At 49.8% G+C, this 17,241-nt stretch overlaps 8 protein-coding genes across 8 annotated transcripts; 4 read left to right on the top strand and 4 right to left on the bottom strand.

The window, feature by feature from the left end:
- Positions 1-99: 99 nt before the first annotated feature.
- Positions 100-2,427, top strand: cog6 (Golgi transport complex subunit COG6; the record flags this gene model as incomplete). Its single annotated transcript, XM_056695340.1, has 2 exons — positions 100-381; positions 451-2,427. The coding sequence occupies 2 exons, from the start codon at positions 100-102 to the stop codon at positions 2,425-2,427; spliced, it is 2,259 nt and encodes a 752-aa protein (XP_056557552.1).
- Positions 2,428-3,210: 783 nt separating this feature from the next.
- N7496_002408 (uncharacterized protein) lies at positions 3,211-3,548 on the bottom strand (the record flags this gene model as incomplete). Its single annotated transcript, XM_056695339.1, has 2 exons — positions 3,211-3,344; positions 3,407-3,548. 2 exons carry the CDS (start codon positions 3,546-3,548, stop codon positions 3,211-3,213), a joined length of 276 nt encoding a protein of 91 aa, XP_056557551.1.
- Positions 3,549-3,960: 412 nt separating this feature from the next.
- N7496_002407 (CE1 family esterase) lies at positions 3,961-4,926 on the bottom strand (the record flags this gene model as incomplete). Its single annotated transcript, XM_056695338.1, has 1 exon — positions 3,961-4,926. One exon carries the CDS (start codon positions 4,924-4,926, stop codon positions 3,961-3,963), a length of 966 nt encoding a protein of 321 aa, XP_056557550.1.
- Positions 4,927-5,582: 656 nt separating this feature from the next.
- N7496_002406 (uncharacterized protein) lies at positions 5,583-6,703 on the top strand (the record flags this gene model as incomplete). The annotated part of the gene is made up of 3 exons (XM_056695337.1): positions 5,583-5,873; positions 5,933-6,368; positions 6,417-6,703. 3 exons carry the CDS (start codon positions 5,583-5,585, stop codon positions 6,701-6,703), a joined length of 1,014 nt encoding a protein of 337 aa, XP_056557549.1.
- Positions 6,704-7,427: 724 nt separating this feature from the next.
- On the top strand, positions 7,428-7,982 carry N7496_002405 (uncharacterized protein; the record flags this gene model as incomplete). Its single annotated transcript, XM_056695336.1, has 4 exons — positions 7,428-7,523; positions 7,580-7,680; positions 7,743-7,802; positions 7,853-7,982. 4 exons carry the CDS (start codon positions 7,428-7,430, stop codon positions 7,980-7,982), a joined length of 387 nt encoding a protein of 128 aa, XP_056557548.1.
- Positions 7,983-8,624: 642 nt separating this feature from the next.
- N7496_002404 (uncharacterized protein) lies at positions 8,625-11,252 on the bottom strand (the record flags this gene model as incomplete). Its single annotated transcript, XM_056695335.1, has 3 exons — positions 8,625-8,845; positions 8,903-11,090; positions 11,163-11,252. The coding sequence occupies 3 exons, from the start codon at positions 11,250-11,252 to the stop codon at positions 8,625-8,627; spliced, it is 2,499 nt and encodes an 832-aa protein (XP_056557547.1).
- Positions 11,253-12,292: 1,040 nt separating this feature from the next.
- Positions 12,293-12,556, top strand: N7496_002403 (uncharacterized protein; the record flags this gene model as incomplete). Its single annotated transcript, XM_056695334.1, has 1 exon — positions 12,293-12,556. One exon carries the CDS (start codon positions 12,293-12,295, stop codon positions 12,554-12,556), a length of 264 nt encoding a protein of 87 aa, XP_056557546.1.
- Positions 12,557-13,817: 1,261 nt separating this feature from the next.
- mrsA (putative mitochondrial carrier protein) lies at positions 13,818-15,400 on the bottom strand (the record flags this gene model as incomplete). Its single annotated transcript, XM_056695333.1, has 8 exons — positions 13,818-13,866; positions 13,926-14,370; positions 14,424-14,480; positions 14,542-14,634; positions 14,701-14,833; positions 14,920-14,955; positions 15,036-15,105; positions 15,363-15,400. 8 exons carry the CDS (start codon positions 15,398-15,400, stop codon positions 13,818-13,820), a joined length of 921 nt encoding a protein of 306 aa, XP_056557545.1.
- Positions 15,401-17,241: the final 1,841 nt, after the last annotated feature.

Below are 17,241 nucleotides of genomic sequence, written 5' to 3'. Positions count from 1 at the left end.
AAGATACGCGGAAGGCGGTCTGACCCCAAGCCTCGCCCGCGAAGCTGTCCTTTTTCCCCGCCCAAGCGAGAGAGGGGAGACAATTGTGTGTCAACAACTATGACAAGTTACTTTCCTGCTGGGGCCAGCAATGGCTCGTCGCCGGCATCAACCCCGCTGTCTCCGCCACCCTCCCAACGCTCTACGGCATTGTCGAATCGCCTGACCTCCGTGCTCTCGGCGTCGTATGCCGACTCCGATATCCGCGATGCTCTGGAAACATTGAGTGTACGGGGGATCCATAATACTGCCGAGACAAGACGTCAGCTACGCTTGGATGTACAAAAGGAGGTCGTGGATAGCAACGCGGAGATTGTGAGAGACTTTGGGAATGTAGCGGAGGTAAGATCCCCCCGCGCAATGTTCACATTGTAGCCTCCCGGACAGCTAACTAATTCCTTCATACAACAGCAATTGAAACGAATTGGAAGCGTGATATCAGCCCTCAATCAGACATGTGACGAAATGCGCAAGCATATTGGCCAGGCCAAGCAGGAAACGGCGCCAGTGTTGGAAGAAGCCACTGCGTTGATGGACCAGAAGAAAGGCACCGAGACGAAACAACGGTTACTCGATGCTTTCTCGAAACACTTCCTGGTGCCAGAAGAGGACCTCATGGCTCTTACAGCAGCAGAAGAGCCTATTGATGATCGCTTCTTTGAGGTACTTGCCCGCGTCAAACAAGTGCATCATGATTGCGAGCTACTTCTCGGCGGCGAAAACCAACGACTGGGCTTGGAGGTAATGGAACTGAGCTCCCGACATCTCAACACCGCGTATCAAAAACTATACCGGTGGATCCAGAAGGAATTCCAATCCTTGAACCTTGAGGATCCACGGATCAGCAGCTCGATCCGCCGCGCATTGCGGGTGTTGGCAGAGAAGCCAAGTCTGTTCCACAGCTGTCTTGACTTCTTCGCGGAGGCCCGCGATTACGTTCTTTCTGATTCGTTCCATTATGCGCTGACAGATGCCATATCTGGTGCTACTGGAGCCGGAGCAGGGGGTGATCGCACCGTCAAGCCGATCGAATTCTCGGCGCATGACCCGTTGCGATATGTGGGTGATATGCTTGCATGGGTACATTCCACAACGGTATCGGAGAGAGAGGCTTTGGAAGCTCTTTTCGTCGCTGATGGAGAAGAGCTCGCGCGAGGCATCCAGGCCGGACTGAGCAGCGAACCGTGGTCACGGATCGACGAGGAGGAAGAGGTCACCTTTGATGGTCGAAAGGCCCTCAGTGATCTAGTTAATCGCGATCTAACAGGTGTCTCCCGTTCTCTTCGGCAGAGAGTCGAGCTCGTGATCCAGGGACACGACGATCCTGTGACCTGCTATAAAGTGGTCAATCTGCTCTCCTTCTACCGTACGACTTTTGCCAAACTGGTTGGCCCGCAATCGAACCTGGTCGACTTGATGCAAATTTTGGAGAAATTCACCTTTGGTCATTTCGAGACCTTGATGCGCGATCAGTCTAGCGCCCTGTCAACCGATCAAGTTGCCCTTGCTCCACCAGATGACCTGTCGCCACCCGAGTTCCTGCTGGACGCCCTCGAAAGCTTACTATCTCTCATGAAATCTTACGAAGCATCAGTGGGCGTGGAGGACCCATCTGACACCGACAACGAGAATTCATTCACCCCCGTGCTCCGCGCTGCCTTTGATCCATTCCTGACGCTAGCTCGTTCATCATCAGATGAGCTCAAAGATACTACCGCGCAAACCATCTACCGCACCAATATCCTTCTTGCAGCGCGTGCGACTGTCCAGCCATTCTCTTTTGCCAGTGCAACACACATCGCACCTCTCTCCACTGCCCTGTCCACACTTCGCACAAACCTTCTCGACATTCAGCACCAGTTCCTTCTAGAGACCTCTGGGTTACAGACGCTTCTGGAAGCCCTGGAGCCATTCTCTAAGACGGCTAAGGATGAGGAGACAGTTGAACAGTCTGAGAAGCCCGATCACCAGAAGCCCCAGCTTGCAGATCTCGCCAGCCTCGCTGCCTTCCAACCTGAATCCCTGGTTGCATCGAGTCAACAGTTGGATGACTTCCTCCCATCAGCTCTCATGGATGCCACCGATAACCTCAAGCGTGTGCAAAGCGCGTCCCTCGTTCAAAGTGTAACCGAAGATGCCGTTGAGGCATTTTGTCGCGATTTCGAGTTCGTGGAAGGCATGATCATCGCCGCTGACGAAGCGCGGGGAATGACGCAGGTCAGTCTGGGAACCGGAGGCAGCGTCATCAGTGGTCGCAGTGGAAGATCTTCGAGGAGGCCGGGGGTGGCAGAGGACCGTGACGAGGATGAGGATGAGAAAGAGGATCAGTGGAGTCTGCGGTCGTTGTTCCCTCGGACGACTGGAGAAATCCGGGTGTTGTTGAGTTGAGTTTGATATTAGAACTTGGGGTCGGGAGTATACCTTGAACGAACATAGATGCACCTGAAGGACTTTGTATATACTGAATTTCATTCAAGATGACCTTTCTTGGAGCTGCTCTCGGGATAGATCAAGTAGAATTCACGGTTTCAATTAATATACGACTTGATATCGCTGTGTAGCTCAAGCGGGAAACCCGAGTTGATAGTAGGGGTGGGAATCGCCTGAGGTGTTATCATTTACTTCCAGTTGAAATCTATCGCCGGGCCTTCCCGTAACCTAGTGGTCAAACGCTTCGTTACTTTCGCTACCTATGGTAGGTTATCTGCGACGTTGCTGGGAAGCTTCTGTGGAGCATGGGCGGATGGCGGTTGGCTCGGCGGGTGGGTGGGATGCAGGGGTCCGATCCCCCTGCGGGATTACCTTTTTTAAATATCTTTTCTTTATACTTTATTTATTTTATTTTAATCACTAAAATCTATAGAATTTATAATCTTTATTTAAAGGATTAAAAATGTGATCTGGTGGTGATATCTTGTGTTGTTCATTAGGTACGGCATCGATATGAAGTTATTGAGCATCGCGAGCTGTACATGGACCATCGATAAGAGTTTGTATGGTAGAGCGAGGTCGCTGGTTCAATTCATGGCGAGGGCGAATTTTCAAGTTTGGAATTCTGCACATGATAATGATATTCGCTTGATCTCCTCTATTACTTTGAACATGGAGAGTACGCTTTATGTGTACTGTATATGGCAATATCTCCCATTCTCGATAACCATTTACCCCCCATCATGGCTCCCCAGGACGTAATTTACCTTCAACAGGCCCCTGACTATACTGATTCGCACCCTCAGGCTTTGACCGAATCAACCGGTTACCCTTCAACGTTTCGGGCTTGCTCACGTCCTCGAGATCATAAGCAGCTAAACGTAAGACCAAAATGTCAGCGAGTCACGAATAGTGTGAGCAGATTCCTGATACTAACAGCGATTCTCCTGAGTAATGTTCATATACCGTGGCTGAACGCCACTCCAGGGCTTCGACTCGCCCAAGCCGACATCTTTGTCGGTGTCGTGAAGGTCCTCTTGTCCTTGAGCTTTCGCTTGTTGTTTGGCGGTTACAGACATTTTGGGTAAGCAGCCGGTTAATAGACCAAGCGCTTTTAAAGATTGAATATGACGGGTCGAGGATTTGCTTTGCGTAGGTGGATTGCAGTAGGGGTTGTTCTACGGCCTTCGATTTATATGAGATCGGATTTGCCGCCGGGCGTCATGTTTACGCTACAGTTACGCTGTACCCGAGGGGCGTTCAACAACTTCGGGGGAATAGACATTATATCTTAATAGAGAGGTCGATAGATATCGGATAAAATAATCTGTTCACAGCTTGAATAAGTCAAAAGACTTGATCTATAAATTCGGAAAATGATCTAATGGGGCTATGATACGCTTATGGAGAATGGCTATGAGACCCAAACAGATGGTAGCAATATAACTAGTCCACAAATAGATTTCAGAAGACTTTCGGAGGTTGGTTCGATCATTTGTTCAACTGATACTGGCCAAAGAAATCGAAAATATACTCGGTGGCGTTGAAGACATACTTGCCCAACGGACACTGAGAAGCCAGTCTCTCGTAGTCGTCATTGCCCACCGTCGAGGGCCAACAGTGACCATTTTCACCCTCACGATAGTGCTGCACAATATCAGTCTTACCGGCACAGTTCCAAGTAGCATGTTTAACGAGCGGTTGCTGGAAAACGGTCTCATTCTTGGCCCACTTGGCACCCGCGCCACATCCATTCCGCTCCGCCCAGCCCTCGAGTATATCGATGACGGGAAGCTTGGGATGTTCCTTAGTGTTACCATCAATAGGAGCCGTGGTGTCGATAGTGCCATGGAACTCGAGGAATGGATATCCTTCTTCACGCTTCGCAGGCGCACAGGGGCCTACGCCGGGGATGTCGTCGGTGTTATACCAGGCGCCACTCACGGCGGCAAAGGCAGCGAAGCGGCTACCGACGGTGGCATTGCATGCAATCACGCCGGTGAAGCCTCCGCCATTAGACTTGCCCGCGGCATAGACTCTGCTAGTATCGATGCAGAGTTTCTCTTCCATATGGATCAAGAGATCGTTGGTAAAGTCCAGATCGTTCGGGCGCGACGTATTGGCGCTGGGGTTGGAGAGCCAGTAGCCATTCTTGCTGTTGGGATAGATTGCGATACCATTCGGGTTGAATAGCGGATTGGAGAATTGGGACAGTGATTCTTCCTCGTGCATATCCCGGGATGCGCCATGGAAAGAGAAATAGAGCGCTGTTGGCTTGGTTTGGTCATAGTTGGCGGGGATGAAGAGCTGGTATTCGCGATCGGAGCCTGGCAGTTTCAAAGTCTTGCTCTCACCAGGACTGGGAAACTTGGATGGAATATCCTTGCCACAGCCAGAGGGACTTGCGGTGCTCACGCCAGCCAATACGGCAAGGGAGAGAAGGGATAGGTGATGCATCGTATGTTGTTTACCCCTGGGAGAAGACACGTACTGAGGATTCTCAGAGGGGAGCAATGCCTCAATTATAGCATTGCTCGAGGATTTCCCCTAGGTGTAAGTTGCAAAAGTCAATCTGGCAAAAGATCAGTTTCACTCTTTCGATGGAGACGAGCTGAACGGCCCGTCAGCACCAGTTTCCCAACCAGGAAGGATATGCCTTCGCCCTTTTCTCGACATTTTGGCCCCCGCGATCGACACCACCCTTGCAGCTCTAGCTAGGATGCGGTCAGCACCGTCCAAAATCAAGGCACGCTAATCAGGTAGGGCAGTATGATTGGTTGTATATCCCTTGGGAAAACCTTTGCATCAATCTGAGACCGGCCCGACTTGCAGAATCTCTTGAAGAAGAGATTGGTTGTTGATGCTGAACGTGGGAACTGCCAAGTCCATATTCTTGCCCCCAATCAGCAAGAATATGGCTCTGCAGTATGAAAGATCTTCTTTCTGCATGCCATGCTCCACCATGCGACTGACTCGTGGGGACTACGAGGGGCAGGGCCATTTCGTCACGAAATGATAAGCTGCAGATGCCGAACAACCGGCCTCGATAAATGTCCATGCTATTCCACTGACGGACGTAAGACCGTCGTTACAATGGCTTTTGAGCCGTCACTATGCTCTTGAATCTCAACCCTCATAGCGTGATTGCCGTGGGTGTGCTACTTCCTACACTGGCCTCGGTCGCGGTCGGCCTACGATTCTTTACTCGACGTCGTTTACGAGTGGCTCTAAGAGAGGATGACTGGACTCTTTTGATCTCCGCGGTCTTGGTATGGGGATTGGGAATCACGAACATTGCTGGCGCTACGTTAGGAGCGTTGGGCGCTCATTCAGTGCGGGCAGGTCCTGATGCACCTCATCAGAATACAATTCTCCGTGGACCAGAAGATGAATTAGCCGAACAGGTAAAACCATCTCTATTCTCTGGTTCTCACCACTTTGGCAACCTAATAATTTGTTTTAGATTGTCCTTGGATACAGTATTGTCGAAAAGATCACGTTTGGAGTCATCAAGATCAGCGTACTCCTGGCTTACCGGAGGATTTTCCGAGGGGGGCCCTTCAATATTGCCTCATTATGCATGATCGTGACTTGCACACTTCTCGCTCTTTCATTCCTGATCACATCGGCCTTTCAATGCCACGTGCGGAACTGGAGTCTGAAGTATCTGGACTGGTCGCATCGAAAACACTGCATTCAAGCGGAGATCTCCTGGTCTGGCTATGCGATCTCGGATGTTGTTACCGATTTTATACTTTTGCTATTTCCGGTACCACTGGTATGGAAGCTGCAGCTTACTCTATCAAAGAAAATTAGTGTGATGGTGGTCTTTCTTCTCGGATCTCTTTCCACTGCTGTCGGAATCACCAGGATGGCTGTGATTTTATATTTCACATATGGTATGTATATCTTCATCGTCATGTCAACAAAAGCTAACTCACTTACAGGCACATCTAATGGATATCGAGATTTGCTCGACACCATCTCAACAGCATTGATATGGAGCCTGGTGGAAGCTTCAGTGGCGATCATTGCAGCTTGTCTGCCTTCTATCCGCCCGCTAGTCCATCGGTCCTCGGCCAGCTGCGGAAGTCAAAAGCAACCATTCGATAGCAAACAATTGTCCAAGCCAAGAGGTCCGCAGCTATTGACGCATCCCACCATGCATGAATTCGACGAAATTGATGACTGTCAACGAGTTACCTATCCACCAAATGTGAAGCGATGTCGTTAGCATTATCAAATATACAGAGTACCGTGAGGCAGTGATACAACACAGCATTATTAAACTGCAATTAATGGTCAGGGCCTCGAAGACATCCGGAGATCTCCGAATATGTGTTGTGTTATTCCTTGAATGCGGAGTGGCGGCATTGATAGAAAAAGCAAGGAACTCATAGTTCATATGCACGGCACGTTGAGAACTTCATTAGTCTCATGTAAGGTACATTTGACATTGTAGCTGCACATTTTTAGATCTTGGCTGTGCTCTAGCAGGATTATAACGTCTTTATGGAGTACACATAGTAGAGACAGAGAATTGTGTTCAGGAGATTAGATAACCTGAATGAGGACTCGCTGTCCTCCGGCTTAAACTGTACTTACAGTCCACTGGAATGTGAATCGAATCCGATAAATTAATCAACCACCTAAGCGACACCCATACGTTATATCCAGCCAAGGTGGTGGTTATTACGATATTCATGCGTGGGGCAGCTTCAATATTTGTCAGTTGTAAACAAGCAAAAAGTCGACTATTGACTCAGTGTAACTTACGAAATGCCATGTGACGTACATGAGCCATATAATGTGCTTTACTGAGTGCGGTCTGCAATACAATGCTAAGTTATCCGATTCCCATCATTCACGTGGAGAATTTACATATCAAGGTTGAGAAATCCGCTCGAGCTGAACTCGCACTACTCTAAGTTCATCGATCTTATTGACAACAAGCCACTATGAAGTTCCTCGCCTTGATCCCCGTATTCCTCACCCTGGGCTACTGCCTACAGCCCAACACAATCTCTAACCAGAAACCGTCCAAGTTTTACGGCGTTAGTACTATTACATAGCTATATATCGATGGCAGAGCTTTCCTAACTCCTAACAGAACAATCTCATCGTAACCACGTATGACGAGGATACCGCAGGCTTGACTTACTACGGCTACAAAGTGCCAAAAGATGAGTGTGCCGATGTGGAAGGCCTATCGTGGGTTCCCAGCATTTCCCTCGTCATGAGCAAAGAGCATTCATCCTCTAATTCTCACTTAGTGGCCACACTACCGATTTACGCATCAATCCTGATTCACTCCTGTCCTGTGAATTCTTCAGGTGAGTTTCCCGCTCAATTTAGAAAGTATCACGGTATTAACTTCTTATAGAGAGAAAGCTTGCGAGGGCGATCCCGTCGCCTTCGTAAACAGCTGTACCTACCCCGAGTGGGCCAGTACAGTTTCGGCTCAGTCTTTGAAATGCGAGTCTATTGCTGACAAGGAGGAATGCACGTCGTAAAGAGTTATCGTATGGATTGTGCTTGAGCGTGTCCCGTACCTATCTGGATAGCAGTTGGCGAAGGCACACGTACACTCAAGCATATCCGTTTCCATTTATATTGTCCAGACACGAATGGGTATATTGATATATCTTGTCTCACTGTTAGTTGTGTTGTGCTGTTGGAAGAGGAATAGTCTCGCAGACACACTGGTAATGTACTAGGGTCTGCTAGGCCAATGGAAACAGAGCCAAATGATGTGCACTCTATTATACACAAAGTCTGTAGACAACTCGTGTATTTCATCTAGTGCTCTTATTCTCGACCTTGAAATTTTCAGCCGCTAAAGACAGGCAGGGCCATTGCTAAGCCCGAAGAAAACCCCAACAAAGTAAGAACAAAGCCGCAAACCAAAGCACCCCATCCAATGCATCCCATGGATCAATCAGAAGTTGACGCCCAAAGACGGACAGAACACCCATCCCAACAAACCAAAGAAGGCAAACATGGTTATAACCGGACCGGCCGAGTGTCGGACGAAATCAACCCGAAGTAAAGAGAAAAAAAGAGTATTATTCATAATTTCATTTCATTTCATTTCTTGAAGAGGAACCAAAACAGAATGCGTGTTCATAGGAGGGCTAAGATGGCGTCAATACCATCTATCCACCACGTTCACCAAAATCCCGTGCCCAATCTTCGTACTTTCGCAATCCATCTGGTGAGACACTGGGTCTAATAGAGTACAAGCTAGCCTCAAAATCCTGGAATTTAATCGGACGAATCTGATCCATGGGGGTGTGTAGGAGTGCTTCGCCGAGGTTACGGAGGGGTCCCATGGCGGCGTCTTTGGCGAGGGCTGTGATGTCAGAGCCAGAGAAGCCTGAATGAGTGTTAGCAATGAAACTGATAGATGGTATGGGTGAGGAAAGGTGTTTACCTTCTGTGACATGGACCAGGACTTCGATATCCTCGTCACTAAGTTCATGATGCTGGTGACTTAATAGCTTCCGCAGCTGCTGCTCGCGGACGTGGTGTTCAGGCAGGGGGATATATTGCCTTCGCACGAAACGGCGCCGTGCCGCCTCGTCAATATCCCAGGGCATGTTGGTTGCAGCAAGGACCAAGACGCGACTTGCATCACCTTCCTTCTTATCGCGAGCACTCTGCTCACGACCCGCGGCAGCACGCTGGAGATCGGACCACTGAATCAAGAACTCGGTCTTCGATCGACGGGACGCCTCGTGCTCAGAACCGGAAGACCTCGCAGAAAGTAGAGAGTCGATCTCGTCAACGAAGATGATGGAGGGTGCGAGGACTTTAGCAAGACCGAACAAGGCGCGAACGAGCTTTTCGCTTTCACCGTGCCATTTGGATGTCAGGCTGGAAGAGGAGACGGAGAAAAATGTTGATTTGGATTCCGTGGCTACGGCGCGGGCGAGCATGGTTTTACCCGTGCCGGGGGGACCGAAGAGAAGCATGCCGCGAGCGGGTTCACGGAGACCTGAGAAAAGATCAGGGCGGAGGAATGGATACACCACTGCTTCTTTGAGAGCTTTCTTTGCTCCGTCCAGACCCGCAATATCATCCCAATGTACTTCGTCGCCGCGTACGACGATGTCATTGAGAATCTGCCGAGCAGACTGCAGATCCACACCCTTGGGCAGCTTGCTCAGGATTTTGGCGATATCTTGGTTGTCACCACCCTCATCCTCATCCTCTGCTTCCCCTTCTGATGATCGTTGCTCCCAAGACTCCTGGTCGCTTGAAGGGGGCGTCTCTCGCCGTTTCACCGGGGGCGGCTTGCGTCGCAACGCGTTGTTGCCATTTGCGGCCGAGATGGACATACGATCGACACCACGCTGTATGTCGTCGCTTCCTGATGACGGTGACATATATGCCGACTGGCTAGCCGAATGACTGGCCGGAGCACCGCGCGGTGTAGACTTGGTGGTCCGTGGCTTACTACTCGATACATTGCCGTCCCGATCCTGCCGGGGCGTCGTTGGTTGAGAATTGCCTTCTGATTTCGTAATATTTGTGATTCGTGGCGGAGGTGGTAGTGAGGTCCTTAGCCCAACAGGTTTAGGCTTTATTGATGGCTTGGGAGCAGGCGAAGAGGTAGGTTTTGGTGTAAAGTCTCTCGGATCCGGCATGGAAACCGGACCCGAATGAGGAGGAACAGGCTTGCGGCTTTCAGAGGAAGGCTGAGGTTTCCGCGGAGACATTTGCGCTAAGGGCCTGGGTGATAGTCTGCTCGGTGATGCTGGAAGCTTAGGCTCTCGCCAATTTGCCGCTGGGATGCGGTCCCCTGCAGAATCCCTTCGAGGTAGATGTCTACCCGACGATGCAGGTTCGTCGCCAGAGCTCGTTCTCGGCTCCATTTCACGGCGAAAGCTAGGGTCACTGGCCGCCATCTGACGAGACGAAGCCAGCGTCGCATCGCCCACGGTCTTTTCACTCGACGGAGTGCGATAAATATTGCCCCAAGCCAATCCCGCTGCCTTGGATGCGGCCGGCCGCATCTCCTTTTCCTTCTTCTTAGTGCTGACCTTGGACTTCTTTCCATTCTTCTTCCCATCCGTGTTCCGCAACGTTGTCAACATCGTCTTGCGTCGTTCCGGGCTGGACCCTCGAGACTTTGTCTTCTCCGACGAGTTCGAGTTGACGCGCAGAGCCGGCGAGTCCAGTACGGGAGCGTCATCGTGGAGGGTTTGCGACTCGGGGGTGTGTTTGGCCATGGATGGAGCGGAATGACGACCTGGGATAGCGGCCGGTTTGGAAAGGTCGGTGTAGCCGACGGCGGGAATGGTACCGTCTCCGATCCAGCCGGGGTGGTTATTGGACGAGGAGGAGGAGCGTCGTAATATGGCGGGGAATTTGCCCTTGACCAGGGTGGCAGGGTCTTTACTCCCGTTGGCCTCGGCAGACTCCTTCCGGCTCTCGCGCAGGGCCTCGAGTAGATCGACTCGCTCGCGGCATTGGACCTCTAGCGCGCGGATAGAATCCTGCAGGGCCCTCTCCGTTTCAGACTTTGGGGTATAGTTCGATGGTACCCGACGGGCATTGTGATGGTAGATAGTCTCGAGGGCGGATCTCCAGGACCTCAATGCTTCCTCTTCGTTGTTCTGATGTCATGAGCGAGTGTCGTTTTGACCCTGCCCGATCCGATCGGGACCTGATTTTGGGGAAACACATACCTGACCCTCGAAATAGACCGCGGTTGAGCACGCGAGATAACATTCATCGTATGTCTTCTGCAGGGAAGACGCGGGCCGTGGGCGCATCATTGGGAAACTGCAAACCCGCACCCATTTCACTGCAGAGTTGGTGTGGTGGTGGGGAGAAAGTGAGGATGATGATCTCCCGCGGATGAGGGGGAGGATTTTTCGCGTGACGTCGTCGGTTCGGTGGTTACTGCATGCGGACTTGGATAACTTGGCTCTACTCCACTGGTTCGTGGTGGCTTAGTCTTACTTGATTATTTTGAATGTCTTGAAAGTGTCTTGATTCATCGATGGTTCTAGGGGAGAGGTTTTATTTATAGCACAAGTAGTTTACATCTATTCTACTTTATTCCACAAACGGGATATTGTCTGCTGAGCTACTGCCTGAGCTGTCCACTTTTGTGCGCTCGCCATTACCTTTGGCTTACTAGGTAGATATCACTAATATGGCCTCGAGTTATGGCTCAGTGAGGATATTCGTCTCGTTACCTATGGAATGGCCAATGACCACAGGTTGCTTAGTTACTAGTCCCTTAGGGTCTGCTCCCGAAACTACTGTCTAGCCTACAAATGTCCCTGCGTCGCTTAGCCTATGATAGACTACTTCTATGCACAAATTTCGAGGGCTATCTATTTTGAATTGGCTAGATTGGCAATGGGTCTTACTGTGGAGTTTCAGACTTCTTCTGTTGAACAATCTCATCATGAACCTGGAGGGATTGCTGGAGCACTACCAAGCACAGCTACTCATCCATGCCAATAGTTCAGATCAATATACGAGGATCAGTAGAATGGAGCAAGAGATTAAGCTTTATAAGCAGATCTACACAATGAGCAACTATGAAATACGAAGGACTTCCCTAGTGATATAGAATGTACGACTAATACATACCGATACCTGGTGTTCGTCCACTTTTATGCGGTGAAGATTTAATACACGCTCGCTCCGTATTACCTATTACAGACAGGGCGTCGCGTCGCGAGAGCGTAAAGCGATATGTCAAATTCAACCCTCGAACCAGCCGTGAATCCAGCTGGCTTTCTCAAACCTGTCTACCAACTTTGAATACCTTCACAATCTTGTTTCACAACTCGCATCTACAATGACAGACACCATCGAAGAACTCCCCCGACTCAACGCCGCAATTGGCAGAGTATCAAAGGAAGTCCTGGCAGTTATGCTGACGGTACTCTGTGAGAAGAACCCAACCGCCAGGGATTTTGTAAAAGGGCACCTTTTCGTGGACGAAAACGAAGTCCCTCAACCAGGGACGCCGCCTATCTTCGAGTCCGATACCGAAGACACTGACGACGAAGACAAAGAGAATGTTAAACGCCCCTTGACGACTACGACCACCGGTCCTTAGAGGTTGAGACCACGCTATGCTGTCTGCATAAACTGCAAGGAGGAGTTTGATGTTGCGGAAAACACTCAGAAGAGTTGTTCCTACCACCCATGTATGTATAGTGTGCCCCTTTTCTCTGTCTCGAGGGTATACTTGAATGTGTACTCAATGTTTTGTCTAGATGATTACCCCGAGGCGGATGAAGACATGTTTCCTGACCATGAAGAATGTACTCATGGGCCGATTGACACTGAGGAAAATCGGAGAAATCATCCAGAAAACTTCATCTATGGTTGTTGTGATCGCTATGGCGATGAAGAGCCTTGTATCACGGATTGGCATAGGGAGCGTGAGTATGAGAGCTCCAAGAGGAGGAAATTCTAAGCAATAGTTAGGACGAAGGTTCAGGAAATCGCAGTTTCGGGATCGCCCTCTACGATGCTTTACCAATGTCATCTAGTAGTCACTATGTTGGAAGACCTTATTAGGACCTGGTAGAGTACTATGATTGCCTAACATCAGATTAGCCCCCAAACATGTATCTAAGCTCTGCGAACTAGCTAAAACAGGCAAAGCGCAAGCTACATTAAAGCCGATGAAATATCTTTCTACTCCATGAACAAACAGACCCATTCGAATATCACATCTAGATTCCTCGTGGCAGACGTCTATCGGTACATGCAAAAGTAGGCAATCGAAAACAAAACCATAAAGACAATAAAAAACGTATATCGATGCAAACAGAGTGAAAACCCCAGCCCGCAAAATAAAACAAAGAACCCCGAAGTTTCCACGTTCCAACGCCAGTAACGAGATAGAACACATCGGACGGAGGGAGAGTGTCGAGGAGGGAGATGATGAGAGAGAAGATAAAAAAGAAAGGCGTATGACGAGGTCGATCTCCGGCCGGCTTGCATCAATTTCCATCTCGTTCTCCAAACTGTACATTACCCGCATCGCTTTTTTTGATTGGTGAAAAAGAGGAAAATGGTCCAAATAGGCAGGAACAAGGAGAAATCGAGTCCATTTGTTCCAGCTCCAGATGCACACTGTATCGCGTTGAACTAACTGGGCACTGCCCGTATCTTCCAACACTCAGCCAGAAAGGATGCAGAAGAAGTCCGTATCGCATCGAGAAATCGGGGGAAGGGTATTATGTGATGTTCACACATCACTGGATATTGCACGACGGTGGGAATAGATAGGGGAGATTGGGTTGATAGATGGGATTCAAGTCGGTAAATAGGGATTCGAGGGGTGGGGAGTCTCCGATGGGTTATATTTACTCGGAGAGGCTCTTGAAGTAGGCCTTGGCCATCTCATAAGAAGTCCTAAAACAACAAAGTCAGCACATAGTACTTGAATGATAATCCAAACGGTAAATACGTACCAGCAAATAGCTGTGCTGGGCATGGTCGAGATAATACGCGGCCGCATACCGCGCAGGAAACCGGCCCAGCCAAACTGGCGCTTGATGATAGCCGCGGCGTTGAAGAGACCCCGAACGGAACGAATTTCCTCGCTCTCCGCAAGACCACGGGTCTGGAGGAGAGTCTTCACCACGTCCAAGGGAGTAGTGATACCAGCGGCAAAGGCACCGGCAAGACCACCGGCCATGCAGTGGGTGAAAGGATCGTACTCGCCCTTGGGGTTCATGACCTTGGAAATAGATTCATATGCGACGAATTGGGTGGCGGTAAAAGGCACGGTCATGCAGAGGGTGGTAGGGTAGGAGAGATAGAAGGCCTGGAGACCCTCGGTGCGGTAAACGGTTTTGGCGCATTGCATCAGGCTCTTGTGAACGGATCCGTGGACTTGCATACGTTGCTTGATGACTATTGAGATTATTAGCAAGACACTCGGGCTAATCTTCCGGGAGACCACTGACCATCGAAGGGGTTCATCAGCGCATCGCTGGCAATTGTCGCAGAAGCTCCGCTCAGAGCTGTATTTCCTCATTAGTCACGCGACACCAAAAAACAAGAAGCGAGCCATGAGTTTCCTACCAGCTGCCAGAGGATGATGCCCGTCATCCACATTTCCACCAGCCATTTCCTTCACAATCTCGTATGTGCCAAAGTACACCGCGTGCGCAGGACCTAGAAAATTGCTCATCAGTCTCCCACCCAATTCAAAAATCCTAGACCCCATCCAAAAAAACGTACCAGCGCCAACAATCACGCTCGAAACACCCTTCCATAGTGTCCGCCAGCCCTCAATCCGATAAATCGTCGAAACCGCGTTGGTCAAACCGGTGTAGAGGCCGCCCGTGGAGGGATGCAAGATTTGCATGCGGGTCTGACAACAAATTCCCAACCACGTCAGTTATATGCGCTTTCACCTAACCAGTCACCCCCCAAAAACTCGAAAAGAAAAGTACATACCTTGAGCAAGTCAACGGGGTACATAACCGAATGCTCCTGTAAATCCGCTCGTCAGCCCGTGATCCCGACTTCCCATCATCTCAACGCCCCCGAATAATTCCCCGCCCAAAACGTACCGCTATCCCTGCAAAAGCACCGGCAAGCATGTTGTGGCCAAGGCCATAGTTAGATGGAAGGGCTTCATAACTAGAGAGTAACAAGATGAATTAGCTCGTTGTCCTTTATGAGTTCGGCCAGTTGTCCGCTAAACAGAAAAATTGCGGAGGCAAGTATCTCCCTCGGTCTCCGGTGAGCCAGATCGCCCGCACCACCACACACAGAGACAATGCAGCCACTGCAGAGCAACCGAAATCAATCTTTCGATCAGGATAGGATGCCGCGCGCTGGAAAACGATCCTTTCACCGAGCCCGCTGGGAGATACTGGGCCGGGTTATCGACATACTCATATTCCTGCCCCGGGATCTGATCGGAGGCCGCCATGGAGCTCCGCTAGCTCAAGGCGCAGCGAGCGCAATTCGGAAAAAGAGGGAGGAGGAGGTTGAAGAACGGTGAATTTGAATGGTAAGACCGAGACCGAGGAGTTGCCGCAAGAGAAGAAGGGACGGGGGGCGTGGATGAGGGTCGACGGGGGTTCTCCGTGGAGCAGAAGCACCAAACAGGCACGGAGTAACAAGATTTCTTTTGGCTCGGGAACCAGAGGATTGGGGAGAGGAGAGAGTAATTGGCTTTGTCGCAAAGGAATAGAAGAAGGAGGAGAAGAAGAAGAAGAAGAAGAAGAAAAGGGAAGAAATGAACAAATGAACAAAGTGTAGGAACTCTTTGTTTTGTCAAAGGTCAAATATTTTTTTTTCGGGGAGCCCGGAGAAGAGGAAGGGGAGATAGTTGGAGTTCAAAGACAATAATTAACCACAGACCAACGAGATACACACGGCCGACCTTCGCCGGATTCCACAGCCTCCGGACTCCATTCCTGCCACGATCCTTTACTTTATTCTAACCATGACTCTATACACAATACTTGCATTTACTTGAACTTCTTCATCATTCTGAATCTATCACATCCTATCTCCTACCTGCTTAACAACCCATCTCTATCACCGATTACTCAGAAGTCCGAGTCCAGAATTCAAAGATCCGATGACGGAGCTTACCTAAGGGGGATCCCGGGACCGGAACTACTTACCAAATCGGGGCTTCGGGAAATCTTGGCGCTGCCGAGGAAAAAGCCGAGGTACGAGATGGTAACTTACCGGATACTTGTCTTCCACGCAGAATTTACCAGTGACAACAAGTACCCACTCGGTATATTTCTTGGTACCGAATTATCAATCTGATAAGCAGCCCAAATGAAATCTTTCCCAAGAAAACCCCGTCACCCCCCTGTGATCGGTTTAGTGTACTGGGGTACACTCAGGAACTGCGTGACTAGGAGTGGACCACTCATTTTCCCATTTTCTCAACTAGATGGAACTAGTAAACTGCTGGGACTGTTGGCGTCTGTCGAATCCTTCGAGAAGATGATCCACCCTGACAAGTTACAACCGTCCCCTTTTTCCCTTGGAGATCGGCCGTCTCTGAACGTTGGGCGGGAACGAGACATGTGGCTACTAAAGAGTTTAGAGACATAGAACAACACAGAATACGATAGTATTATGCATGACAAATGCCCAGTGAAAACAGCCTTATCTTCCCACCCTTTCCCATCTTTCTATTCGGCTAAAACCCCCTCTATCCATGGCCTCGACATGTCAACGGCAAAATGACACAGCCCGAACACGCGACTCCGCGGAGCCGGCTGCCGAGGCCCGAGTGGGCTTCAACCCGTGTCGACTAAACCCTGCCTGGCCTCGTATAGTAACATAATCCAAAACTACCAATAATCGAGGTCCACATGACGGTCCGATCCCAGTAAGGAGTGACTGTAGCAAAGGATGTGTTTGTTATAGCCGTGGCAACGAGGATATCATGCAGACGTCTAGAAAATAGCAGCAAGGAATCGGGACTCGGAGGAATCAATCCCGAGGACGTTGACTAAACTACAAAAGCAAAAAGATTCTACAATGCACAAGGATCCAACCAAGATAAAGATTCGCTAGCTGGCTATGGAAATGAATAAACACGGGGAAACGGAGGATAGTGATCTGACCATGTGAGAAAAACCATTAAGAACGGAACCCAACTCCACTGCGCCGCTGCATAGTTTTTCCATGAGAGAAGGAGAGGAAAACAGAGACCGAGGGAGTATGATGTTGAGACTATCATTTCAAGTTACAAGTGAAAAAAGGGGGGTTGATCCCCTTCTTCCACTTGTAACCTGTAAT

This window comes from Penicillium cataractarum (assembly GCF_028827025.1).
Source record: "Penicillium cataractarum strain IBT 29864 chromosome Unknown utg000002l, whole genome shotgun sequence".
In the NCBI taxonomy this organism is placed as follows: Eukaryota; Fungi; Ascomycota; class Eurotiomycetes; order Eurotiales; family Aspergillaceae; genus Penicillium; species Penicillium cataractarum.
The sequence above is the reverse complement of the archived record's forward strand: the minus strand, read 5'-3'. Positions and strand labels throughout refer to the sequence as shown.